At 40.4% G+C, this 27,031-nt stretch overlaps 2 protein-coding genes across 2 annotated transcripts in view; one reads left to right on the forward strand and one right to left on the reverse strand.

Annotated features, from left to right (window-relative positions):
- The window catches only part of KMO (kynurenine 3-monooxygenase), a 59,790-nt gene extending 53,129 nt beyond the window's left edge, over positions 1-6,661 (forward strand). The window contains exons 11-15 of the mRNA XM_025397241.1: positions 436-493; positions 3,025-3,107; positions 4,623-4,724; positions 4,815-4,874; positions 6,335-6,661. Of these exons, the coding sequence (XP_025253026.1) occupies positions 436-493; positions 3,025-3,107; positions 4,623-4,724; positions 4,815-4,874; positions 6,335-6,451 (420 nt within the window). The 3' untranslated portion in view covers positions 6,452-6,661. The remainder of the gene's footprint in view (positions 1-435; positions 494-3,024; positions 3,108-4,622; positions 4,725-4,814; positions 4,875-6,334) is intronic.
- Positions 6,662-8,243: 1,582 nt separating this feature from the next.
- The window catches only part of OPN3 (opsin 3), a 47,055-nt gene continuing 28,267 nt past the window's right edge, over positions 8,244-27,031 (reverse strand). Inside the window, exons 2-4 of the mRNA XM_025360063.1 lie at positions 19,239-19,558; positions 12,399-12,650; positions 8,244-9,336 (exon numbers count right to left, since the gene is read on the reverse strand). Coding sequence (XP_025215848.1) covers positions 9,073-9,336; positions 12,399-12,650; positions 19,239-19,558 — 836 coding nt within the window. The 3' untranslated portion in view covers positions 8,244-9,072. The remainder of the gene's footprint in view (positions 9,337-12,398; positions 12,651-19,238; positions 19,559-27,031) is intronic.

The following is a 27,031-nucleotide window of genomic DNA, read 5'->3' on the forward strand; positions in this document are numbered from 1 at the left end:
CCCGGCTTTTTTTTTGTATTTTTTAGTAGAGACGGGGTTTCACCGTGTTAGCCAGGATGGTCTCGATCTCCTGACCTCGTGATCCACCCGTCTCGGCCTCCCAAAGTGCTGGGATTACAGGCTTGAGCCACCGCGCCCGGCCAATTTTTTTGTATTTTTAGTAGATACAGGGTCTCCTCATCTTGCCCAGACTGATCTCAAACTCCTGAGCTCAAGCGATCTGCTCACCTCGGCCTCCCAAAGTACTGGGATTACAGGTGTGAGCCATCACGCCCAGGCCCAGTGGTCATTTTTAACCATAATTCAATACCATGTGATGACTTAAACAGTCTATGAATTATCTTCAACAATGGAAGGTCTGTTCAAAATCAGTAATAAGGGTTTTTAAAATTATTATTTCTAGTTTCTTATTTCCCATTTGTTTTCTTGTTTCAGGGCTTTGAAGACTGCTTGGTATTTGATGAGTTAATGGATAAATTCAATAATGACCTCAGTAAGTAAGGTCAATTTCTCGACTGGACGTGGACTAGCTCTTCTGACTAATGTTGGACTTATTTCTGATCCTCAATGATCACAGACCTCTGATGTATAATGTAAATTCTCTCCCCGGGATTACGTATTGTTCTACTAACAGTCTATGCCACCGTTCTCCCGTAGCAACAACTAGCACCCAGAAAAAGAAACATAGTTTCCTTTGAAGTTTCTATGTGGAGGTCCACAAAGTGATTCATTCAAAGATAAAAGCTCAAAGTACCCATGCTTGGCAGAGATACGCTGCTTTCTTTCCCTTGTCAGCCTAGGTAACACCCTCTGCCTGCATCTCCTAGCAGCAGTCCCAACGTTTTGGCACCAGGGATGGGTTTCATGGAAGACAATGTTTCCACAGACGGGGGCATTGGGGGAGATGGTTTCGGGATGAAACTGTTCCAGTTCTGATCATCAGGCATTAGTCAGATTCTCATAAGGAGCGTGCAAGCTAGATGCCTGGCCTGTGCAGTTCACAACAGGGTTCACGCTCCTATGAGAAACTAATGCCACTGCTGATCTGACAGGAGGCGGAGCTCAGGCGGGAATGCGGTCTCACCTGCCACTCACCTCCTGCTGTGCGCCCGGTTCCTAACAGGCCATGGACAGAGGGCTGGGGACATTTACCCTACAACACATCCTCAGAAACATTCTTAGAAGCTCCAGGGTTTTTTGCCCTGTCAAAATTGCATCTAACTCTTTTTTTTTTTTTGAGACGGAGTTCTGCTCTTGTTACCCAGGCTGGAGTGCAATGGCGATCTCAGCTCACTGCAACCTCCGCCTCCTGGGTTCAAGCGATTCTCCTGCCTCAGCCTCCTGAGTAGCTGGGGTTACAGACATGCGCCCCCACACCCGGCTAATTTTTTGTATTTTTAATAGAGATGGGGTTTCTCCATGTTGGTCAGGTTGGTCTCCAACTCCCGACCTCAGGTGATCCTCCCGCCTCAGCCTCCCAAAGTGCAGGAATTACAGGCGTGAGCCACCATGCTGGGTCATGCATCTGATACTTTCATTTGCCTTCTGATTAAAATCGATTCAGCCAATACATTAATTTTACAGATAATGAACTTTTAAGTATTTATATGTAATTCTGGAAGTAATTTAAATTAAATGTGTCCAATTATATATATTATGTATATAGTATAAATACATAATATGCCTGATGTGGCTGGGTCTGAAGAGATTATAGCATTCCATGGCAAATTTCTTCTTGATTTTTTTTTTGGAGACGAAGTCACTCCATTGCCCAGGCTGAAGTTCAGTGGCCGCAATCTTGGCTCACTGCAACTTCTGCCTCCTGGGTTGAAGCAATTCTCCTGCCTCAGCCTCCAGATTAGCTGGGATTACAGGCATACACCACCACACCCGGCTAATTTTTGTATTTTTAGTAGAGATGGGGTTTCGTCATGTTGGCCTGGCTGGTCTCAAACTCCTGATCTCAAGCGATCCACCCACCTCGGCCTCCCAAAGTGCTGGGATTATAGGCGTGAGCCACCGTGCCTGGCATCAATTCCTTTATGATTATTTTTTTTTCATTATTTTTCAGTCGTCTCTGTCAAACGCTCAGGAGCCAGAGGCCTTTGTTCCCTCTCTTCCTTCCTAGCCCTCGTGTGACTGATTTGCACATGACCACGGAGGTGGCTGGAGGGCTTGTATATTACATATATAAAACAAGGTGCAAACAATAGCCTGAGAACTGGACAACCTTTTCCTGCTTCCCAGCGTCATGTGCTTTCAAAAGCCACCTCTGATTTTACACTTGTTTCAGGTAAAGGATAGACTAGAGGACTGACCTTAAATTACACCCAGTTTCAAGTCCTGACTTGCCAACTTATTAACGGTGTGATCTTGAGCACATCACTTCATCTTTCTAAAGCCTCCGTTCTTTTTCATCTGTAAAGTGGAGATAATACTCTCAACTTCAGAGTTGTAAAGATTGAATAGTTCCTATAAAGTTTTAAAAAGGAAAAAAAAAGCCTGTTATAAAGTAAGTTCAGAGTAAACGTTTGCTGTGGTGTTTTAGGAAGTCCAAGGACACTGATGCCTGGGTCTGAAGAGATTATAGAGTTCCAGGACAAATTTTCTCATCTTTTTTTTTTTTTGGTTATTTCCCCGTCAAGTCTCTCAGATGCTCAGGAGCCAGAGATACTTTGTTTCCTCCTTTCCTAGCACTCGTGTGTCTGGTTTACACATGACGTTGGAGGTGGATAGAGGGTTTATGCATAAGAACACACTGTCAACGCTGGTTTGGGGCACTAGAGAACAAAGATAAAACAATAGTATAGATTAACTTTGTTGTAATTTTTATTTAATCACGACAGGAAATGTTCTATGTGTATTATCAATAGTCATAGATTGTTGGTTATACAGAATGGTTATTTATAGTTTAAAAAAAAATAGCAAGAGCATTGGTGGTGAACACACTGTTTAATTTGACCTGTGAAGAGTTCAGCACATTTTTATAGAAGGTTTTAGAAAGATGTATTATTTAACTTCCAGGTTTGTGTCTTCCTGCGTTCTCAAGATTGAGAATCCCAGATAGTCACGCAATTTCAGACCTATCCATGTACAATTACATAGAGGTGAGTGAGAAGGTTTGGCTTTATTCCATGAGACGGTTCACTGATATTCTAACAATGTTCTTTTCTTTTTCTTTGCTTCAGCCTCCATCTCATGCATGCTATATAAGAATACCTACAGATAAGAACACACACACACACACACACACAGAGCATTCCTTAGACTTGGGTGGATTGTGACTCTGTGGCCAGTGACAATGACCCACACACACTATCTCTATCTACACTTTAAGGACATTTTAGGAGGTAACAAAACCTCTGATAATTCACATGCTTTTATCTTAGATATTTAGTAATATGTTAATTTAATGAAAGGACAACTTTCAGATGTGTTAACATATTTAGAAAATCTAAGAAATGTTGAATGGCCTTTTCACTCATAACATTATAACTTACATATTTAGAGTAGCATTGATTATCCTTTGGAACCTTATGTACTAGAAAGAAAATGCATAATACCAAAAAGAAATTCATGTTCAGGAAGATTAGTACTTTGAAGAAAAACACATTAATTCCATTTTGAACCACTCACACAAAAAGTTCACAATAAGTGATTGTGATTATAGTTTTAAAATAATAAAATGAAAGGATTTACAAGATAAATTTAAAGCAGAGTGACCAGCTATTTTCCATCTCTCCTGAAGATAGAAAGAAACTGGACTTCAGCTTGAGCAAAATTGCATCAGATGTGGTAGAGGACGTCCTACAAGATATTGGAGGATTTATTGATGTATCTTGTCCCATCCTTTAAAAACAGGATGGCTATGACACAGTATCTGTGTCATAGACAAACATAGTAGGTCCAGACAAACATAGCTTTAAACAGTCTCTTTTTGCCATAAACAATATTACAAACCAATCAGGAAGCAACAGAAAATTAGACAAACCTGGCCGGGCGCGGTGGCTCAAGCCTGTAATCCCAGCACTTTGGGAGGCCGAGACGGGCGGATCACGAGGTCAGGAGATCGAGACCATCCTGGCGAACACGGTGAAACCCCGTCTCTACTAAAAAATACAAAGAAACTAGCCAGACGAGGTGGCGGGCGCCTGTAGTCCCAGCTATTCCGGAGGCTGAGACAGGAGAATGGCATAAACCTGGGAGGCAGAGCTTGCAGTGAGCTGAGATCACGCCACTGCACTCCAGCCTGGGCGACAGAGCGAGACTCCGTCTCAAAAAAAAAAAAAAAAGAAAAGAAAATTAGACAAACCTTTGAGCTCACAGATTACCTGCAGATCTGGTTAAACAAACCCTCTACTGAAATAGACTTCCTATATTGACTCCTGAGCAAAATAAACTTCCCTAGCAGGCTTCATGTATTTGCTGTACATTTTCAAGGCAATGTCCTATATGACCGACATTTACTAAAATGGATTGGGAATAACATTACGGAAACAAAAAATTATTTGACTACTTTGTGTTTGGCATTGCGATGAGTGGGAATGAAGAATAATACTAAGTCACAGTAAGAAATGAATGTGTTCGTTCAAAAGCATTCTTTAAGACTCTCATTATTGCAGATGCGAGCACATGTCAACTCAAGCTGGTTCATTTTTCAGAAGAATATGGGGAGATTTCTTCATGCTATTATGCCATCGACCTTCATCCCTCTCTATACCATGGTAAGGTCTGGACTGAAGACTTTTCCTCATTTTAATTTTCTGTTTAGCTGTTACGGAATATACAAGAATACTTTTTAAACTTTCCTGCAGGTCTCTTTTTCCAGAATAAGATACCATGAGGCTGTGCAGCGTTGGCATTGGCAAAAAAAGGTTGAAACAGATTACATTTTATTAATTTTTTAATGTGATGTGTTAAAATGTCATAGTATTATGATTATGTTTGTTTCAGACAAATACGGAAATAATGGGACACCAACTGTTTGCCTTCCAAACAGAAACTGCCCTGAATGCAGAGAGGGAAGAGTGCTTACTGAACAACATTACAAGGAGGTGGCAAAGAAAGAGAGCTTTTGAAGGGAAGAGTCTCAGGAAAGAAGCTGATGCTAATATTTCTCAACTTTTTACTTTATTTTAGCAAGATGTACTGTTCTTGATTTTTGCTTCGTGCAATATTCTTATGAGTTTAATTTGTAAAGTTGGACAGAACTGAATCACTTTTAAAACACCTATTCCAATGGAATGCTATAATACATTCATTTTGGGCAGTTGGCCTAGAGATGCCATTAAATGGAATTCTGATTCCCTAGTCTTCCACTTTGGGGATTTTACAACGTCATTTATTCAACAGACAGTTTTATTTAGTACACAGCACTGAGCTGTCGTGGTGATGAACATGACCAGTTCACACCTTTCACCAAGCTCAGAGGCTAGTGGGGGATAGAGACAGTTGCACTGGAGAGGGATACACTGCCCCCGAGGAGGACAGGAGGGGCCAGGACGGGGGAAGGCGGAAGACACATGAGAAACATAGTTCAGTGGAGCTGGAAGGCGGCACTAGCGTGTGAGAATGGTCAGAGGGTGGAGGCAGGGCTTTAAACACCTGGAATATTATCTTGAGAGAAACAGGGAGCCCAGGGAGGCCAACAGCCTCAGGTCTGAATTTTAGAAAGATGTCTATGTGGAGAATGGATTGGAAGAAATCAAGATGTATCTAAACAAGATGAATAAAATAGGGCCCCCACCCTTCAGGAGCTGAAAGTCTAAAAGGGGAAAAGATGCCAGCAGGCAGTTAGGATGCAGGACACTAAGTGCGGGGAGAGAAATAGGCCAGGATGCCGTGGGGAAGCACCTGACTCAGGCTGGAAAGAGTCTCAGGCCACTGTTTACAGCTAGTGTTTAGTCTCCATGTGAGTCTTAGTCACAGAGGCCACCAGGCCACCACTCTTCTCCTGGAGACTTTTGGGAAGCTTCTGAGAAGGAATGAATGATGTGTGGCTCCAGCACAGTGGTACTCTTCTTAGAATTCACAGCTCTTTTTCTAAACTGCACAGGTTTTTTAATGACTGGACAAAAGCTGACTGCTAAATTTTTTTCATACAGAAGACCTTGATTCATGAGTTTCTTGGGAGAGAGGGAGAAGGGAGGCTCCCAATCCTTGACTTTATCTTGATCTTATCGATTCCTGACCTGGTGGTCATGCAATTAAATTGTTGTTTCAGGTTAAAGAACAAAGAGGACATTGTTTACCCCTTTGTTGTTAAAAAAAATGAAGTCTATTTTCAGATTTGAATCTCTGGACAAATGAAATGAGAGTTCTTGCTGTCTTACAGGTGATATACAAAGGACTCCTTTTCTTGGGATCACTGATAGCCATCAGCAGTACCTACCTACTTATGCACTACATGTCACCACGACCTTTCCACTACTTCAGAAGACCATGGAACTGAACAGCTCACTTCTGGAATACAAAACATGTTTCCCTACAAAGGCCATGGACTTCCTAGAACAAATTTATCTCATTAGCAGGTGACAGAAAGGTTTTGAGGTTACAAATGCTTGATTTCTCTGTGACCAAAATTAAGCACGAAAAGTTTCCATTGCCATATTTTATTCACTAATGGAAGATAGTGATCTGCTTATAATTAAACTGAATGTAGTATATCTCTGTGTGTTAATTGCAATTACTCGGGGTGGGGGACATTTTAAAAGTTGAAACATGCAACTTCCTCTACATTATACACACTCAGGTTGAGTCATTCTAACTATAAAAGTGCAATGACTAAGATCTTTCGCTTCTCAGAAAGTAAGGCCCAAGATGCCTCAGGGAAGACCGTAATCATGCCTTTTCTTTAAAAGACACAATAGGACTCACAATAGCATTGCCTCAACACCTGGGACTAAAAATCACAACTTGCCTAGCATGTTAACTGCACTTTTCATTACCTGAATGGAACTTACCTAACCACAGGGCTCAGATGTACCAGATAAAACCAGAAATGTAAATAATGAATTCAGGGGATTTCCAGAGACTTACAAAATGAACTCATTTTATTTTCCCAGCTTCAAATACAAGTCTTACCGTCTGTTTATCTATCATCTATCATCTAATCTGTCTATCTCTATTTATTTATGTATTTAGAGATCAGGTCTCACTCTGTCGTCCAGGCTGGAGTGCAGTGGCATGGTCTTGCTTCACTGCAACCTCTGCCTCCTGGGTTCAAGCAATCCTCCCAATTCAGCCTCCCAAATAGCTGGGGCTACCAGGCTCAGCTAATTTTTTGGTATTTTTCAGTAGAGACCGGGTCTTGCCATGCTGCCCAGGCCAGTCTCAAACTCCTGGCCTCATGTGATCTGCCCACCTCAGCCTCCCAAAGTGCAGGGATTAGAGGTGTGAGCCACCACTGCCAGCCCAGAGTTACCCTCTAAAGATAAGAAGAAGGCTATTAATATCATACTAAGCAAAGGACAGGAAAGGGTTTTATTCATAAATTAAATGTCTACATACGCCAAAGTGGAAAGGAAACAAGGGGAGACAACTTTTATAGAAATACAAAGCCATTATTTTGTTCAATTTCAGACCCTCAGAAGCAATTTACTAATGACTCTTGGACTACATAGTGCAGCAGAACCAGCAATACACTTGATTTTTAAAAGCACATTTAGTGAAAACATTTTCTTTGGTTCATCCTTCTTTAACAGGCTGCTGAGTCACTGAGAAGTCCTTCAAACATGATTTATGAAGATGAAACACTAGAGTCATATAAGCAATAAAAATTGGGCAATGGGCCGGGCGCAGTGGCTCAAGCCTGTAACCCCAGCACTTTGGGAGGCCGAGAAGGGCAGATCACGAGGTCAGGAGATGGAGACCATCCTGGCTAACACGGAGAAACCCCGTCTCTACTAAAAATACAAAAAATTAGCCGGGCGTGGTGGCAGGTGCCTGTAGTCCCAGCTACTCGGGAGGCTGAGGCAGGAGAATGGTATGAACCCAGGAGGCGGAGCTTGCAGTGAGCCGAGATCGCGCCACTCACTCCAGCCTGGGCGACAGAGCGCAACTCCATCTCAAAAAAAAAAAAAAAAATTGGGCAATAAGATGATTCAGTGTTTCTTTTCTATATTGTCAATGAAATCCTTGAGTTCTAACAATCCATGTTTAGTTTGTAGGGAAAGAAAAAATAATTTTTCCTTCTACCCACTTTAGGTTCCTTTGCTGGGGCCCCTATAACAAAAGACAGATTAACAAAAGAAAAACAAACATAAGTTTATTAGCAGATATATATAATATATGTGGGAAATACAGGTGGAAATACAGGGGAATGAGCAAATCTCAAAGAGCTGGCATCTTAGAACTCCCTGGCTTATACAGCATCAACAAAGAACAGTAAATGTTTAGAAAAACAACAAAACAAAGAAAAAGAGCTTTGAGTCTGTAGGGGCAGCAATTTGGGGGAAGCAAATATATGGGAGTTTGCCTTGTAGATTCCTCTGGTGCTGGTCTCCAGGCTGACAAGGATTCAAAGATGTCTCTGAAACTCCTCTTTGTCATAGTGCACATATAAAAAGTCTTTTGTTTCCAACAAGAGGATTTTCTTTTTCATTCTAGAATTATCTCCTTGATAACTTCAACAGACATAGGACATGACACTGAATAGAGTCCAACAGTACAAAAAAATTCAGTATGTTCTAGCTACTTCACACATGTGTATGCGACAGTTATTTTTACAGTAAGGTATTTTCGAGAAAAATGTATTACGTGTTTTGGAAAATAGAGTAATTTAAAAAATATATTTGAAATGAAAATCTCCAACACATTAGAAGATGATGTTAGATGCCCATCGTCTGCCACAAGTGGTTTTTTCATTATGTAAAGCACCCGTTGAATTAAAATAATTTATTTTTGTTCAACCTCTTCCTGAGGCCCAAGAGCACATGGGCAATTCGGATTTCCTGCTGGACCACAAAGTTCTGTTGATATTATATAGAACGGGTATTCCAGACACTGCTTACGATGGAAGTCTAAAAGTGGCATCCAATTTAAGGCCCCATCTTTCGTTGCCATTCTTCATTCCTACAAAGGACGAACTTGGATCACATCAACTTTGGACCCATTGGTTTTGTCGCTGTCGTCAACTGACAGTGATTCATCACTGGTGATAATAAAAATGATGGAAGAAGAGTTGAAAGTCACTTTTTTCTTTGGCCTGTCCCCATCTTTCTGTGACATCACAATAGGTCTGATCTGCATTTCACTCCCAGCTGCTGGTAGGTCTTTAGCAGGCCGCTGGCACCTCAGCAGTCGGAGGCACAGGAGCTGCAAAAGGGATCTTCGAAACTGGGCAGAGACAAAATAAAGGGGAATATGAAGTAAAAGTTGGGCACTTATCTGGATTAATAGTCAAGGAAATCAGTTGAGCTGAATTTCAGTTGTTTCTTGTTTGTTAGCTGGTGTGGATGAGGGGTCATGTGGTCATGCTCAGATCTACCTAAATCACCCCAGAGCTTTATGTCTTTTCTTCATTCTAATTCTTATTAACCAGAATATGTAGGACCATTTCAGTACCTTGTAATCCTCCAAGCTTCAATCTGCACACACTTTCTATGAGGACAGGTACAACTATTAAGAGATTTTGAACAGTAAGTCAGTCCACAGATATTCAGTGGGTATCTACTAGGTGACAGTCACTGTGCTATAATTAGAGATTTTTTACTGTAAGCAACAAAAACAAACAAGGCTCTTCCTGGCAGAGTTTAGAGCCTGGTGTACTTGCTAATATTTCTTTAATTAGGTGAAGAATTTTTTCTATCGAAATTACTAATAAGTTGGGGAAAAAATACTATGGCAGACAGCACTAATGTCATCAACAAACATAATTCTTCTCCGTGTCCTGGGTACAACATCAAATAATATTTCTTGGTCTCCTTTCGGCTTCTCCTCTCTGCTGTTCCTCTCGACAAGAAACTGGGAGGCCAACGCGTAAAGATCATAATATCGCACAATGGAAGGGACCTAGATCCCTAAATGACTGCACAGGACAGATCCCATCTCCTCCACCCAATACATTATTAGACTGTGAACTGTGACCTGAATGAGCAATAAACTCCGTTTTAATTCACTGAAATGCTGGGGTTGCTTGTTATAGTAGTCAGTCCATCATGACCAGTAAAACATACATCAAAAGTTAATGTAATTGTTATCCCCATTATTTAGAGGGAAATAAATGGTGAATATATGGACTTTCTCAGATCAGGAAATACCAATTAAAAATATAATAGCTACATTGATTTCTGTCTTTTTTGTTTGTTTTTTGCTTGGTTTTGTTTTACAGCAAACATTGCCTGATAATGTCTTCTTTAAGTCCCAATCTTATGCAAGTTAGCATTTAGTTTATACTCACATTTAAAATTTTTTATTTTCTCTATCTGATTCAAAAATTTAAAAAATAAAAATATTTACTTGTTTGAGACTTTATTCACTAAACCATTGTTTGGTTAAGTGTAAAGAAACATGATGATAAAAGTTAAATAGAGTATGTATGCCAAAAAAAATGCTTTTCCATATAAATGGTAAGCTCTTTGAGGACAAGGACTGTTGTTTTTATGTATTGGTTTTTGTTTGTATCTTTTAGACTTCCTGTTTAAAGTATGCCCCTAGGAGCCAGAAACATCGGGACCATGTGGGAGCTTGTTAGACGTGCAGAATATTGGGCAGCCATACATACTGAAGGAGAATATTCATTTATTACAAGATTTCCAGGTGTGGGGTACGCACATGAAAGTTCTAGAAGCAGTAATTTATAGCCCATTGGCTGACAGAAAGAGTGCAACAAATAATTGTTAATGTATTTTTATTTTGCCTGTTGAGAGGGTGGTCCCTAAAATACCTTATCCTCTGATAGAAAATTAAAGTTATAAACCATCTCACTAGAAAAATTTGTATGTGTGCATACTAAAAAATTATTATAAACAATTTCCAGGGTTGCAATGGCTCTTCTGAGGCCAACTCAAGGAATGTTTAGGTCCTGTGGACTCCAAGTTTAAAATCTCTGGGTTAAAGGAAATAGACCAGTTGAAGGCAACAAAAAACGGAAAGAAACACTGTCAGTGAGAGGAGAATAAGACACGTGGAAGTGAGTTTATGGAGAGTGTAAGCCAATAATATTCAAAGAAAAGGAAAGGCAAAAGAAGAGGCAGAGGGATTTAGCACTGAACATAATAAAGTTACTACAAAAGTGCCCGCTTCTTCCATATTCTTGAGCATTAGAAGTCACAGTGATTATTATTGCCCGTTATTATTATGACTTGTTATCTTTAAAATTCCAATGGAGTAATTAAGCATTATTTTTAACTTTTAAATTCTCTGAAACTTAGAGGCTCAGCTTTATAATAATCATTTTGTGGGCTCTCCTAGCCATGACTCACAGCCATCAAGTCAAAACCTTTCAACTACAGAAACAGATGATAAGGAAGTTCCTCTTCTTTTTGAGACAGGGTCTCGCTCTGTCACCCAGGCTGGAACACAGTGGTGTGATCATGGGTCACTGCAGCCCTGACCTCCTGGGCTCAAGAGATCCTTTCACCTCAGGCTCCTGAGTAGCTGGGACTACAGGCATATGCCACCATGCCCAGCTATTTTTTTTTTTTTTTTTTTTTTTTTGAGAGAGAGGGGCGTCTCATTATGTTGCCCAGGTCGGTCTTGAACTCTTAGCTCAAGCAATCCTTCTGCCTCAGCATCCCAAAGTGCTGGATTTACTGGCTTGAGCCACCACATCAGGTCCAGGAAGTTTCTTGAACCAAATTGATTTAGGCTAGACATTTGCTGTGGCATGTGAATAACAACCCAGACCAATTGCTGTAAGTATCTATAACCCCAAGTGAGGAGTTATAAGCACTGGATTTGGGGACTTGAGCAAACTAGGTTCAAATCCTGGCACCAATACTTCCTAGATTAGGCAAGTTATTTAACTTCTCTGAACCTATTCACAACCCATAAAGAAAACAAGGAATAATATTAGTGCCTATTTTGTGGAGTTTCGTAAACTTGCTAGTAACTTGTTTGTGACTTGCTTGTAACTTGCTCGGTGCAGTAAGAATTTTAAATGTATTATTAACTTCGTCACTGTTATTACTAGGCATAAACTATTTTCTGATGAATTAAATATTAATTTTACTAGAATTCTACCTAACAAGTGTGAATCCCTATGGGTAGTTCTTAGAATTGTTATGATTTTCTTTGGAAATATTCTATATTTCTTCCTGATCCCTTTACATTCTGACAAAATTCTTGATTTGGTTTTTTTAATTGAATCGACTCTGAATCACCTCTGTAAAAGTATTACACTGTCATTTCCAACTCTATCTTCAGGGTGAAAGTAATCAGTTAATTGCAAAGCGTACCTTTCTGATCATGAAGACATAAATCACTGGATTGTATACAGTGTTGGATTTAGCAAAGAGGTACGAAACAATAGATATTGTTGGAGTGACCAGGTGACCATGACCATTAACCACCAAGAAGCAGATCACGATATAAGGCATCCAACAGACCAGGAAGGTGAATATCATTAAAAAGCACATTTTGGCCAGTTTCTTTTCATATTTTAAAATCTTGATCACTTGAATTGTCTGAAGATCTTCCACGCAACGAAGCTGCCGAAAGGAGAAAGAAAGGAAAGGGCTTTAAAAAAATAAAAGAATGGCTTTCTTTTGTTATTTTTATAACAGATATTCAGACACTATTCTTGGCCCCACCTAAATGGAAAGAGAACTGAATGGGACCTTGGGAGGCTGACTTCTGATCCGAGACTCGTAGCTGAGTCCAGCTTTAACCTTGCCGGGCCTCAGTCTCCCCACGCACAACATAGGGTGGTTGAGCTACATAGCCTCCTACATCCTTCAGTGTTTTTTTAATGTTCTTGAATTTACTTAATAAGAAATAAGATGATTTTGCCTAGATCTTCAAATCTCTAAAAGACAATCGGAAAGAGTCACGATAAAATGGAAACAATTTCCCCACGATCCTGGAAACTCTAGAGTGCTAGTTTTGGAGTTCTCAAAGCAGACTGCATACCCATGTCATGTCAGGAGTGCTGCACGATGAAGCCTGCAGCTGGCCTTGATGAGAATTTAATCCCCAAGTGAATTCTTACGGAAAACCAGTTTTTCAATTCACTGCTAATGACTATAAAGTAGAATTTCAGGGGAAATTTGTTTGCGATTGGCTTCATTAGGGGCTCACTTGCAGAGAGCAGCACTTGGTAAAACTCCTTCCTCTAAAATCAGCCTGTCTACTCCCAGTCTGTTCCCATTAAAGGGATGGACGAGTAACGATGTACAGTCTGAAAGTTCTTTGAGTTTCTTGAATATAAATTTCTTTTTGCTGTTTCTCCTAGTATTATAAATGTGTTATAATAATACACGGGCAAAGAATATTTCTGCACACCAAAAATACGTTCCTAAATAAAAATAATTCTCTCTAAACATTGTAATAAGTTATACGACTTTTACTACAAAAATACAAGTACTTTATATATTGATTTTTTTAAGTAGTTAGCATATTGTTGATACTTAGTATTGATTACTTTATGCTGGGAAATTGACTGCATTTCAATGAACTCTAAGTGTACCATTTAGTTCTAGCATTATCATAAAAATTAAGAGGGCGGGGAGCGGTGGCTCACGCCTGTAATCCCAACACTTTGGGAAGCCGAGGCGGGCGGATCATGATGTCAGGAGATCGAGACTATCGTGGCTAACACAGTGAAACCCGTCTCTACTAAAAATGCAAAAAATTAGCCGTGGTGGCGGGCGCCTGTAGTCCCAGCTACTACTCGGGAGGCTGAGGCAGGAGAATGGCATGAACCCGGGAGGCGGAGGTTGCAGTGAGCCAAGATCACGCCACTGCACTCCTGTGGCAGTGCCTGGGAGACAGAGTGAGACTCCGAGACTTCGTCTCAAAAAAAACAAATAAAAATAAAAATAACAAAATTAAGAGAAAGAATTTCCAAAGAAATCATTTAGAACATGTGCTTACAGTATTTCCAAATATATTTTAATTAAAATTCTCAAATTACTGATATCCAAAATTATATTTAAGAAACTATATTCTTATCAAAATCATGTATTCAGATTAGCAAAGAATACAGAGAAATAGGAAAAATTTAAGTCGTTGTTTTTTTAGGGTAGAGAGACTGTGTGGGGAAAAGTGGGTATTAAATTTCTGGTATTCAGTTGGTGCAAAAGTAATTGTGGTTTTTGCCATTAAAGGTAAACCTTTGAAGGTAACCTTATTTAAAGGTAAATAACATTCCTTTACTAGTATGCCAATTACTTAAAAAAATCAATATATAAAGTATTTGTATTTTTGTAGTAAAATTAGCATAACTTATTACAATGTTCAGAGATAAAGATTTTTATTTAGGAACATATTTTTGGTGTGCAGAAAGGTAAATAATTTACCTTTAAATAAGGTTACTTTTAAAGGTTTACCTTTAATAGCAAAAAACGCAATTGCTTTTGCACCAACCGAATACTACTATTCTGTGTGCGCAATTCTATTTTAAAAGAAACTCTTTCATTTAATGTGATAGAATATTATTCTATTTTCAAAACATCGTTTTGGGGGAGCTTCCCTAGAGTTTATAGGAAGGCTGTGGAGTTTTGATAAAAGCTCTAGATTTGGAATTAGAAGATCTAAGTTTATATCCCAGATTCACCACTTTTGCTCGCAGTGTGATATTGGGCAAGTCAATAACCTCCTTTAAGAGTAAAGAAGAAAGGAGGTTAAACAAAAAAACCTATTAGAATTAACAGAACTTGAGTTCCATTTCCACACGTATGACTTTGTGGGGTGGGTTTTGAGGTTAAGTAGTTATTTATATTTGAACTAGATATGAAAGGAACACACTCATATGTATATGTACCTTTATGATACTATAGGATATTTGGAATCATTATTGACTCTTCAGAGTTTCCATTAACAAGTAACATGACCACATCTCAGTTAACTGCCTCCCAAACCTCCGGTATCTAGGTCCAATAGTTTTATCTGTACCATTTTCTGGGCAAGTCAGTCTTTATCCCCTCTCACCATTTATCAAAGCAGAGCACTCATTTATCCATCTTGGAATTACATGCACGCTGGAGAAATTAATTGAAATAAATGTTGGTGTATACGTCCCCAGTGCCTCTTTGGTAGAAGGAGAAGATCTTGACTAATGTTTTAGATTATTTGGGTTTATATATGTGAAGTTTTCATGATTATTTTTTATTTATCTCTTTCAGGCCTCTTTGTTTCATTACTTTCTATTCCTTCATTCTGCTCATTAAATATTTTCCAAATAAAAAATTCTATTTCATGCCTCACCCTCTTTATTCAATCATTTGAGGATAGTTTTCAAAATTGCTATGGATGAAGCAATTTTGAAATGATTGGCACAGGCACAAATTTGTCCTAAAGAATGAACCACCTAAAACAGATTCTTCAGAATTCTCTATTAAAGTGTTCTTTGGCTGTATAAATGGCTGATGCCTAGTACTCATTAATCCAAGACATCTGTAGATTTTCAAAGAATTTCACTGTGAATCTTCATTCTCAAGTGTGTAGCTATGTCTCCATCGTTGTTATGAGTCATCTCTCTCTGAATAAGGAAACGGAGGCAAATTACTTGCAGTGAGCTCTCTGTTTAGGTAGCAGCTAAAGTCAAATCTCTTCACACTTTCACCCCTTCTCCTGCCTTCCCCTTTCTATGCCCTCTGCTTGTAACTCATTCCAAAAATAGTGACTGATCACCTACTCATGCAGACACTATACCAACTACAGGTGAGAAAATACATAAGACCCAGTCTCTGCTCTTGAGGAATTCATGATTTGGTGAGGGTGATGCACACTGAGCAGGTAGAAGCCATGAGGGAGGTAAACAGGGAGGATACGGTAGTACACAGGATCCTGAGGGCTAGAGCAACAAAATCCTGCTGTTAGCCTTGTGAGGGAAGGAGGAATTAGTCAAGTAAGAAGGAGAGACAGAATGTTCCAGAGAAAGAAAATGTGCTAAGACGAGAGGTAAAATAACAAGCCAGTGTCTGAAAACAAGAAATATTACCATTGGCCGCATCCCGAGGTGGCAAGAGGAGGGGAGTGTCAAGAAATGAGGCTGGACAGGTAGACAGGAGATGCCATACAGGACCGGCCGACCGCACCCAGGGGCTTTATTTTAATCACAAAGACAGTGGAACTTCTGAAGGTAATACTTGAGAACAACTACTCTGGTGGCAGTGTGCAAAGAATGGAATAGAGGAAAGCGAAATTTTCAAAAAGCAGAACTACGTTTTTTTTTAACTGAGTCCGTGGCAGTGGGAGAGGAAAAAATGTATATACTAAAAAATATAGGGCTGGGCACAGTGACTCACACCTGTAATCCTAGCACTTTGGGAGGCCAAGGCGGGCGGATCATGAGGTCAGGAGTTCAAAACCAGCCTGGCCAACATGGTGAAACCCCACATCCACTAAAAATATTTTAAAAATTAGCCAGGCATGGTGGTGGGCACCTGTAATCCCAGCTACTCAGGAGGCTGAGGCAGGAGAATTGCTTGAACCTGAGAGGCAGAGGTTGCAGTGAGCCAAGGTTCTGCCCTTGCACTCCAGCCTGGGCAATAAGAGTGAAACTTTGTCTCAAAACAAAACAAAACAAAACAAAAAAACATTTAAGTGGCATGGATAAGAACTGATCAATAATTGGGTGTTGGGGGAGACATGGATGACACTCAGTCAAAGATTACTCCTTAATTTCTGGTCTTGGTAGCTAGGAATGATGACTATTCAATGAGAAAGCAAATGGAGGAGTAGAGGATTTTAGGGAAAATACGACAAATTAATCTTTACATTTGTTAAATTTGATGAGTCTGTGGACCATCCAAGTGGAGGTGTTCAATAGGCAATTGACTACCAGGATCTGTTAGAGGCTGGAAGAAAGACCTGAACTGGAAATAGAGATGTTACCAAGCTTGTGTCAGAAGGAGAAATCCTGGCCGTATGAAAGACCACTCAAGGCCAGTGTGTAGCATGGGACAAGAGCTAAACATAGGATGCTGGGGAGGCCCAAAGAAGAGAAGCTCTTGGAAGACTTAAGAAGATGGGGCCAGAGAGTCAGCAACAAAGACAGCAGAGAAAGGCGCCCTAGAATCGATGGCAGCAGAACATCACAAGAAGGAAGTTGTCAACAGTCTCAAACACCGAGGATGCTAGAAAGGAATAAAAATGTGTCCATAAGATCACATATCTGGGAGCTCATCAATGACTTGAAATGAGGGCTGTATTAGTGGCAGTGCGGTAGAGGAAGGAGTCACTAGTTTGCCTTAAGTTGAGGAATAAGTGCTAGATAAACTTACTAAACTACCAACTCCCTAAACTACAACAGAAATGTATTTCTCACAGTTCTGGAGGCTGGGAAGTCCCAGGTAGAGTAGCTGACAGGATAGGTATCATTCTGAGGCCTCCTCTCTTGGCTGTTATCTCACTGTGTGCTTCCCTGATCTCTTATTTATGCACACGTGGGAAGACAGAGAGACAGAGAGACAGAGAGAGAGAGAGACAGAGACAGACAGAGAGAGAGAGACAGAGAGAGAGAGAAAGACAGAGAGAGAGAGAGACAGAGAGAGCAAGCTCTCTGGTGTCTCTTCTTATAAGGACACTAATCCCCTAATCCCATTAGACCAGAGCCCCATCCTCATGACCTCCTCTGACCCTAATTACCTCCCAAGGCCCCATCCCCAAATACTGTCACATTGGTGGTTAGAGATTCCACATAGGAATCTGAGAGGGACACAAACATTCAGTCTATTAACAGTAAGAAATTGGCACATTTTATATGCTCAATAAATATTGGGTAAATGCATGCTTACTGAGTGACAATGTGGCACCAAGAGTCACCAATGGTTCTTTGAGTTAGCAGTGACAAAAAGGAGAAAAATAAAGTGATAGCTAGAGGGAGCTGAGAGTAGATTGTGATTAAAAAAAAAAAAATAGCCTGGTAATATGCTAAAGGGAAAAGACCAGTGGTAAGGGAGAGTGTGAAGACACAAGTGAAAGAGAAAATTATTAAGAGGTGTCTCTGGGGCACGGAAGGGGGTGGGGGAGCAATCAGAATACAGAATCGAGTTGGTCCTGGGAGACCTCTCCTGTCGCCCTGTAACTGGAGAGAGAGGTCTAAGAATCAGTGGTTTGTGTAAAGAGAGGTAAGGAGTCAAAGGAACCCTTGATAATGGCTTTGTTTTGTCTGATAAATCAGAAGCAGGCTTATTCGCTAAGAATGAGAGGAGACAGTAAGGCGAGAGATTAAAATGAGAAGTGAGGTTGTGTAATAGTCAGAGTGTGGAGACACTAGACCACACACACAGGCATAGAAAGGTTGCTAGAACAAGGCTGAGAGGACATCTAAGTGTGGACAGATGTGTTTTGTTTTTTTTTTCCAGCTCCTCTTTGCAGTTTGACTACAGGCATGGAGAAAATAGATGATTGAACTGATCTAGGGATTTTGTGTTTAACAAAGTTGGCATATGTAAAGAAATTTGAAACAAATTATTTAAAGTGATGCATGTAGCTAAGTCCGATTTTAAAAACAGGTGAAAGTTAGAGCGGTTTGGCGGAGTGAGCAAGAGACTAGAGACGGAAGCAGACAACAGAGTTGGAAGAATCAGTGAATGGGGAAGGAAACATCCATGGCTGAAAATAGAGACTGGGAAATGGAGCCTGCTCCACACTGGGTTTGAGTTCAAACTGGAAAGTTCTTGTTGGCACCCAACGTGAAGTTGTTTGTGGTCAGTTCTTACCCTTTATGACTCTGCTGGGATTGCCGAACAAAACATCCATGCTGTTCTCTAGTCAAATTCGTATGACCTTTGAATAAACAAAGTTATGGGAAGTGTGGAACTCTCTTTTTTAAATTCTTAAATTTTAAGAGTGTTCGATAATGTAGGGTTTTTTGGTTGCTGATTTTGTCAGTCAGAAGCTTTTTCTTTCCTTCTTTTGGTTGAGAGAGGGATGTAGAGTAAATGCTATTCCGCATTGATCTTCCCAGAGAGGGACTCATAGCATAAAATTCAACCAAATGGGAAGTCTCCTAGAACTGCTCTACCTCTGGGCAACTACTGATGACACAGGAAGACTTTCATTATTTTCCACACAACATTTTCTACCCTGGATGTGGTTTGGGAGGGGGGCATCTGTAGTCTTCAACTCACCATTCGAATGGAATACAGAATATGGCCATAGCAATGGGCTATGACGCCCAGAGGCACCACCAAGCAGCCAAGAAATAAGAAAAGCACAAAGGAGGAATCGTTGGCATCCTTGGATTTCCAGTCCACAGTGCAGCCTAGTCCATGTACGTCCAGGATGTACCTGTTCCAGCCCAGGAGAGGTGCTCCTGCCCATGCCAGTGAGTAGAGCCAGATGTAGGTAATGGCCCTCCAGGCCCAGGAAAAATTGATCACTCTGGCATGGACCACGCGAATGTAACGTTCATAGGCCAGCACCGTTAGGGTGGCAATGGAAACAATCCCTGCAAGAAGAGAAAGTGGAAAAGTATAGCATGGTGCCGGGGGAACCAGGCATAAGAGACGTGATACATTCTCCACCGGAAATACCTTACAGAGCATCTGAGACTGAGAGAGTGCTAACAGTGTCTTATAGTCCCAAGGAAATTCTATTGAAAACAGCTATCCACAAAAGGAACCATAGAAGGGCAGTCAGTGGCTCACGCCTGTAATCCTAACACTTTGGGAGGCTGAGGTGGGAGGATTTCTTGAGACTAGGAGTTCAAGACCAGCCTGGACAGCACGGCAAGCCCTGTCTTTACAAAAAATAGAAAAATTAGCCAGATGTGGTGCCACACGCCTGTGGTCCCAGCTGCTCAGGAGGCTGAGGCTGGAGGGTTGCTGGAGACCAGAGAGGTCAAGGTTGCAGTGAGCTGAGATCGTGCCACTGCACACCAGCCCGGGCGATAGCACCAGACCTTGTCTCAAAAAAAAAAAAAAAAAGAAAAGAAAGAAAACATAAAATGGAAAACGCCATGCAGATTAAAACAGAGATTAGACAAAAATTAAAAGCCCTAAATCAGCCCCACCCCAAAGATGCTCCTATTGCATTAAACTTTCTCCTGAAGAGAAATCCCAGAAGGAGTAAGGCAGAGTCACTAGAGCAAGTGTCTCTTTAGTTTACCTTCTCTTGGCTGTCTCTGACTCAGCCTTTAAAGTCAAAGGGGGTTGCAAAAGCGCAAACTGAATGACGTCGCAGTAAAATGATGGGGAGGATGACCGTAATCTGCCTGCTACCAGCAGATGTCAGCATACAAACTGTTCACACGCAAGGATTGCTGACAAGGGTCGGGGTGCTTCTGGGCTTCCATGGTCTTCACGTATACCGCTATTTTGCAACAAGTCCTCTTTAATGATACTGTTTGTATATTTCTCTGTCACCTTCAGACAGTAAGATACTCACTTAACAAGCACCTACTATGTGCCAGCCACTGTGCAGTGGATGTCCAACGGTGACTAAGAGACAGAACTCTAGATGTCTGAAGGGACCGTGTGTGTGTAAACACTGACAATGACCATGCAATGTGTGGATGCTACAACTGCCACACAATGGACTGGAGACACAGAAAGGGAAGCATTTGCGCACAAGGCAGAAGCACATTCCAGGAAGAGTGAAGAAAGATGTACTGGGGCATGGGGACGTAAAAGGACACAAAGGGGTCTACAAACAATGATTCAAAGACACCAGGGTTCATAGGACATGGAAAGAGAAATTTAGAGTCACATTGACAAAGGCTTTTAATTTCTAGCTAATATTTGTGTTATTTTAATTTTTTTTGGTTTTTTAACCTTTTCCTCTATGAAATAATAAATTATAAATCTGTTACTCTCTTGTCCTTTTACGCAATTAAATTCCCCTTGTCCTCCTCCTCCTTTTTCTTCTGAAATGGATGCTCATTCTAGCAGTAGTAGAGAATTTAAAACATGATTGGAGGCCATGGAAACCAGCTTGAAGGCTATTGCAACCGCAGGCAAGACATGATGGGACCTCAACTAGGATGACATTAAAAGGCATGAACAACAAAGTCTGGATTTCAGAAACATTTAGCAACTTGTATCAACAGAATCTGTCTGTTTATTGAATGTGAGGCATGAAGGGAGAGAGGAGTTAAAAATAACTTTGAGGTTTTTGGCTGGGCATGGTGACTCATACCTGTAATCTCAGCACTTCGGGAGGCTGACGCAGGTGGATCACCTGAGGTCAGGAGTTTAAGACCAGCCTGGCCAACATGGCGAAACCCTGTCTCTACTAAAAATACAAAATATTAGCTGGGCATGGTGGCAGAAGCCTGTAATCCTGGCTACTTGGGAGGCTGAGGCAGGAAAATTGTATGAACCAGGGAGGCGGGGGTTGCAGTGAGCCGAGTTCGTGCCATAGCACTCCAGCCAGGGCAACAAGAGTGAGACTCTGATTCTAAATAAATAAATAAATAAATAAATAAATAAAATAACTTGGAGGTTTCTAACCTGCCTAAGGAACAGTGAGTGATTACATGAACTGAAGTAAAAACCACAAGGTGTATGAACAGATGTGGGGAAGACAATAAAATTGTGAGCTTCCTGGAGCATAAATATTTGTTTAATGAGTGGACGCAGAGAGATGGAAAGAAAAGCAGTTCAAATGAAGAATGAAAATAAGACTGGTCTCCTGAGAAGGGAGAAAAGGGTGTGGGTGGCAAACAGGTTAAGAGGCCCGGAGGCAAGTCCCAGCTCCCCATGAAGTAGCCCTGTAACTTTCAGCAAATCAAACAATCTCTTAGACCTTTTTGTTTTCATAAAATTTAAAATCCCTTCACATTTTAACATTTAGTGAGTCTGCAATTATGTAAGTATGAAATACAGAGGCCCTGGACTCAGAAAGCAATTGGCATAACATAGTTAATATTCATTTATCCCATGACGGGTTTGTTCTTCTGTGGGATTTGGAGGGTGTGGAGCAGTATGATTCCCAGTGTCTCATATTCATGGCATCCAATAAATGTTCACTGAATAAATAAGTGAATATTTACTACATACTCAAGCAATCGGAAAAAGATTGGGTTTTGGAATAGAGTGGAAGAAAATACTTCAGAGAGTAATGGTATAAGGCTGAGTGTGGTGGCTCACACCTGTAATCCCAACACTTTGGGAGGCTGAGGCGGGCAGACCACCTGAGGTCAGGAGTTCAAGACCAGCCTGGCCAACGTGGTGAAAACCCATCTCTACTAAAAATACAAAACTTAGACAGGCACGGTGGCATGCATCTGTAATCCCAGCTACTCGGAGGCTGAGACAGGAGAATTGCTTGAACCTCGGAGACGGAGGTTGCAGTGAGCCGATATTGTGCCACTGCACTCCAGCCTGGGTGATGGAGCAAGACTCCATCAAAGGAAGGAAGGAAGGAAGGGATGAAGGGAGGGAGGGAGGAAGGAAGGAAGGAGAAAAAAAGGGAAGAAAAGAAAAGAAAGTAACAATATAATAGCAAATAATGGATTTAAATTCAAATCACAGTAGTGGTTATTGGGGCAATGAGAGTATCAAGGTGGATGACTTTCATAGTCAGAAGTCTATTTTTATCTTATTAAATTCTTATCTAAAAAGTGATATTATCATTTATTTACCTGATATTATTCCTAGAAAAATATCTAAAAACCTAAAGATAATGACATAAGTTGATGCTAATGAAATACTGTTGGTTTTATGTAGTTTACAAACTTTCTTATTAAGTATAATGGTATTTACTTTTATAACTGCCTTTATGTGTTAAAACATAGTTTGGCCTTCAACTTTTAGTTAATTTACACTGAATATGATTTACTCTTTTATAGGCAAGAAAACTCAGTAAAAATAATTACACTGTTGTAAATTAGTAAGTTTCAATGTACCTTAGAGAGGAATAAATGAGTTCTTATGGTGAAAGCAATAAGCTGGTAAAATAAACTGGTATGAGTATACCATGTTCATATATTCATTCATTCATTTAGTCATTACTTATTGCTTGTGATGTTTCAGTCACTGTGCTAGAAAATACACATAAAGACGTGAGTGAAACCAACCCTCACGGCCTTAAGGTCCAGTGGGTAAGAGAGACAATAGAAAAACAAATCAAACAAGCAAATCCGGGCAGTGCTATGAAGAACAGAGAGTGCAGGAATAGAGAATAACGTGAGGCATGGTGGGAAGGACACAGAAAGGGACGCAGCTGGTACTGGCAGGGTGTCAGGAAAAGACCCACTGCACTCAGAGCTGAAGTACGAAAAACCCCAGCCTTGTGACAAGTCAGGGTGCAAGAGCTTAGTAACATTTTCCTGCTGGTTATGTTGGTCAAAGAGACTTTAACATTTACTAATACAGTTTTTGACCATGCCTGTGTCTTAGCAAGCACAATGACTTTCAGGTGCCTGATTTCAGTCGTTATGCACCATGACATGTTTGTACAGACCTAGCAAACTTTGTATTTCCTAAGTCTTCCCTGATAGCACGAGCATATCACTGAGTGGCAGCGTCAGTCAGACTGACTTAGTCTTCGAGGGTCACCCAACTGAAATGATCTAATCTACATCTTCCTTGCAAAATATGCAGCTCTTCTCCCACCAATGCTTTATTTACTAACAAATTTTGGTCTTGAGTTGGAATTAATTGCTGTATTCTATTTGATTCCCACAACACTCTCCCAGGAGGATGAGAATGAAAGGACTGTTTTACAATTACTTTAGACCTTTAACTGAGGTTAAGCCTTATCAATGGAAATAAAAACTACATGGTATATGAGCAGATATGAGGAAGACAACCAAATTCTAACTTCAAATGGTGCATCCATTTCCGTGAACATTGAAAAGCAATGGGAATGATGAGTGCTGCAAACTAGGTGCCAGTTATGCACCAGCTCCCATGATCATCACTCCACATATGATATGCACTCTTTTGGAAAGAAGGTCTGTGGCTCCAAGGGTTAAGTAATTGATGTCTACACCAACAAGTGGTGGAGACAGTTTTGAGAACCCAAGACTTACTCCAAATCCCGCGATTTTGTCTTAATACCACCTGCTGCCACTAGAGGGTGACTTCTACCTCTCCACAAATTCTACCAGTGGTGAAGTGATGTCTGTGCCTTCACTGCAAAGCTGCAGATTGATCAGGTATGTGCTCGTCACTGTGCTGAGTAGGTCTTTTGGAGAAACCAGATACGCGTGGTCCTTACTCTCAAGAAGACTGCAATACTGTATTTTTATATCACACACAACATTGAGAACAATGTAAGATGATACGTGATCATATGTCAAAGTTATGGTGCAAAAACAAACCAGAAAAAGTAAAATCCCAGTGGACTACTGGCTTCATTCAGAGATAAAGCTTAACTTGGGTCCTAAAAGATGGAATAGGTGTTAAGGAACAGAAAGGAATGAAATGGGCATTTCTAAAACTGAAGCCTCCTTGAATTATTGCAAGAGTGCCTTGGACTCTGGTTGTGGAGCCTGGACCAAGAGGTGGGAAGGTCAGTCACTACAGGGGATGGCGCAAAGCTGAATCTGCCTTCCGTGGCTATCCATGGTCCACAGCAGGGATCTTCCATCTTTTTCTTACTGTTTTCCCTAACAGAATTTTGAAAAACCATGTATACAACCATATTTAAACTGTGACATCTACATTTTTTGTCTTAAGTTTAAAGAATTGTGTAATACAAACTTTTCAAAGTTGGAACCATTGGAAAGGGCTTATGTACCCCCAGCGGTTTTGAAGACAGCAGTCTGTAAAATCAAATCTCATTGGCATATCATTAGGCTTTGCCTAAGCTTGCTGCATCGGGAAACACACCACGCCCAGGCTGCAAACTGCCCGGCATGTTCACTCAGCTGGCAGCTTTGATACCGCCATTCCTTCTGCCTGAATTGCTGCCAAAGATCTCAGTCTGGAGAAGACAGATGTGTAAGCAAATAATTACAGGAATGTGATGAAAGTTACCAAAGCTGTGTTGGGGATCTGGAGAATGCAATGTAGGAAGTACTTATCTCTGCCTGGGGAACCACTGGCGAAGGTTTTAAGGGAAAGCAACATTTGAATTGATGAATGGGAGTATTTTATCAAGTTGACAAGAGTGAGGATATTTCAAGGCCAAGGATACAATATGTGTGAAAGCATAGAAGTGAAAAAATATATTTACATGTCTACTCTGTGCTTCAGTTTGAGTCAAATAGTTCTTTCCGATATAACTTAATGATTATACACTCATTTGCAATATTTATCAAAAAACACATATCATACACATACTGTGTGTCAGGCACTGTGCTAGGCAATAAGAAAAAATGATGAATTATAAACAGAGAACTAAACTACTATAAAACAATGTGATAAATTCAATAATAGAGAAATGTGTTTGAGGCCAGCAGTCCTGTATTCAATTCCAGTTTTCTCCATATTACCTAATGAATAAGTCATCTGACTTCAGATCAGTTTCATTTTTTTTTCACACAATTACTATGTGACCATGGGAAAATTAATTAATGTCCTGGAATCTCAATTTTCTCACCAGTAAAATAGGGATAATAGTACCAAAATGCTGTCTCATCATGTGGGTGTGGGCGTGTATTAAATGAGAATATAAATATGTTTAGTAAAGTGGTAATGCATAAGGTATTATTATTACTACTGAATAGTTGAATATCTGGGAGCAAAATTGCTTTAAGTAGTAGAAAGTGGGTGGAAGGCATGGGAGTGGACAGGACTCTGGAGCTTAAATATTAATACAAGGTGTGTCTATCAATGTACAACTACCCAATAATATAGTTATTTTCTCACTTTGGTCACTAGATGGCCACATTGAATAGCTTATTTATAGTTCAAGTATCTAGACTGGGGTAAGCAAGTTCACACTAAACAGAAGAGCGTGCTTCAAAAAAGGCCATGACCCAGACTTGTTAATCCTTATCTGTTAGATTAAAAAGTTTAATATAACAAAACTTATGCCTTCAAGGAGCACACAATCCAGAGAAAGTGGTGGAAGGAGAAACTCTGCCTATAGTGGGAGGAGGAATACCCAACTCAGGAGATTTTCTGTGGGAAGCAGGTACCAACTGAGTAAGTCTTAGATATTAAGCACACTTCAACGAGGTAAAAAAAAAAAAAAAAAAAATTGATGGGGAAGAGGCAGCCAATCCTCTTATCCTATTCCAGGAAGAGAAAACAGCTTATGTAAATACATGGAGACCTGACAGAGCTTGCACCATTTGGGTGCCTGCAAATAATTCCAAATGGTAGGACGGAATTCTAAACAGAGAATGAAAAGACTAAGGACTCTCCTAGGAAAACCCTTAAATGCCATGCGTGGAGCTTGGAATGTGTCCCGAGGGCTCTGAGGAGCCATTAAGTCATTTTTATTCACTTCCATCGCTGTACAATTCTAGAGAATTTTATTGTCTTTTGATTTTGCTTTTGGAGATTTTTCTCATGGGAAGTTCCCTTGGACTGCAATGAGGAAAACGGATTGTGCGCCAAGCCTGGTTCTAGGGAAACCTAGTGGAGAAATATGGTTACTGTGATAAGGAAGGAAACCGATGCACTGGCACTAGGGAAGGAGAGACGAGGAAGGTCCACCATATTTAAGGAAGTTAATCTTTGTTGGCTGTGGGAATGAATGAAGAAGAATCAAAGGAAGTGTTGGGTTACTGGTTTGTTATAATTAATAGATGATGTTGCATTGACTTAGAAAAGAAATAAGAGAGAAGTAAATTTGGAAGTGAAGATGATTAGGGGATAACTTACGTCATCATAGATTCTCTGGATCATTTTGAAGAGTATCTGGATGGACTGTATTTCAGATTCTCTACCTATAAAATGGGGCAATTGTAAACACCTGTCTTGTGGTCTTGAGAGCTGGCAGGGTGGATGAGCACACAGTAAAATCTTCCAAACTAAGTGCATACTTTTTTCTCAAATTAATGAAAATTTTGCTCATTCAAAAA

The sequence above is a fragment of the Theropithecus gelada genome, chromosome 1 (genome assembly GCF_003255815.1).
Source record: "Theropithecus gelada isolate Dixy chromosome 1, Tgel_1.0, whole genome shotgun sequence".
Lineage (NCBI taxonomy): Eukaryota > Metazoa > Chordata > Mammalia > Primates > Cercopithecidae > Theropithecus > Theropithecus gelada.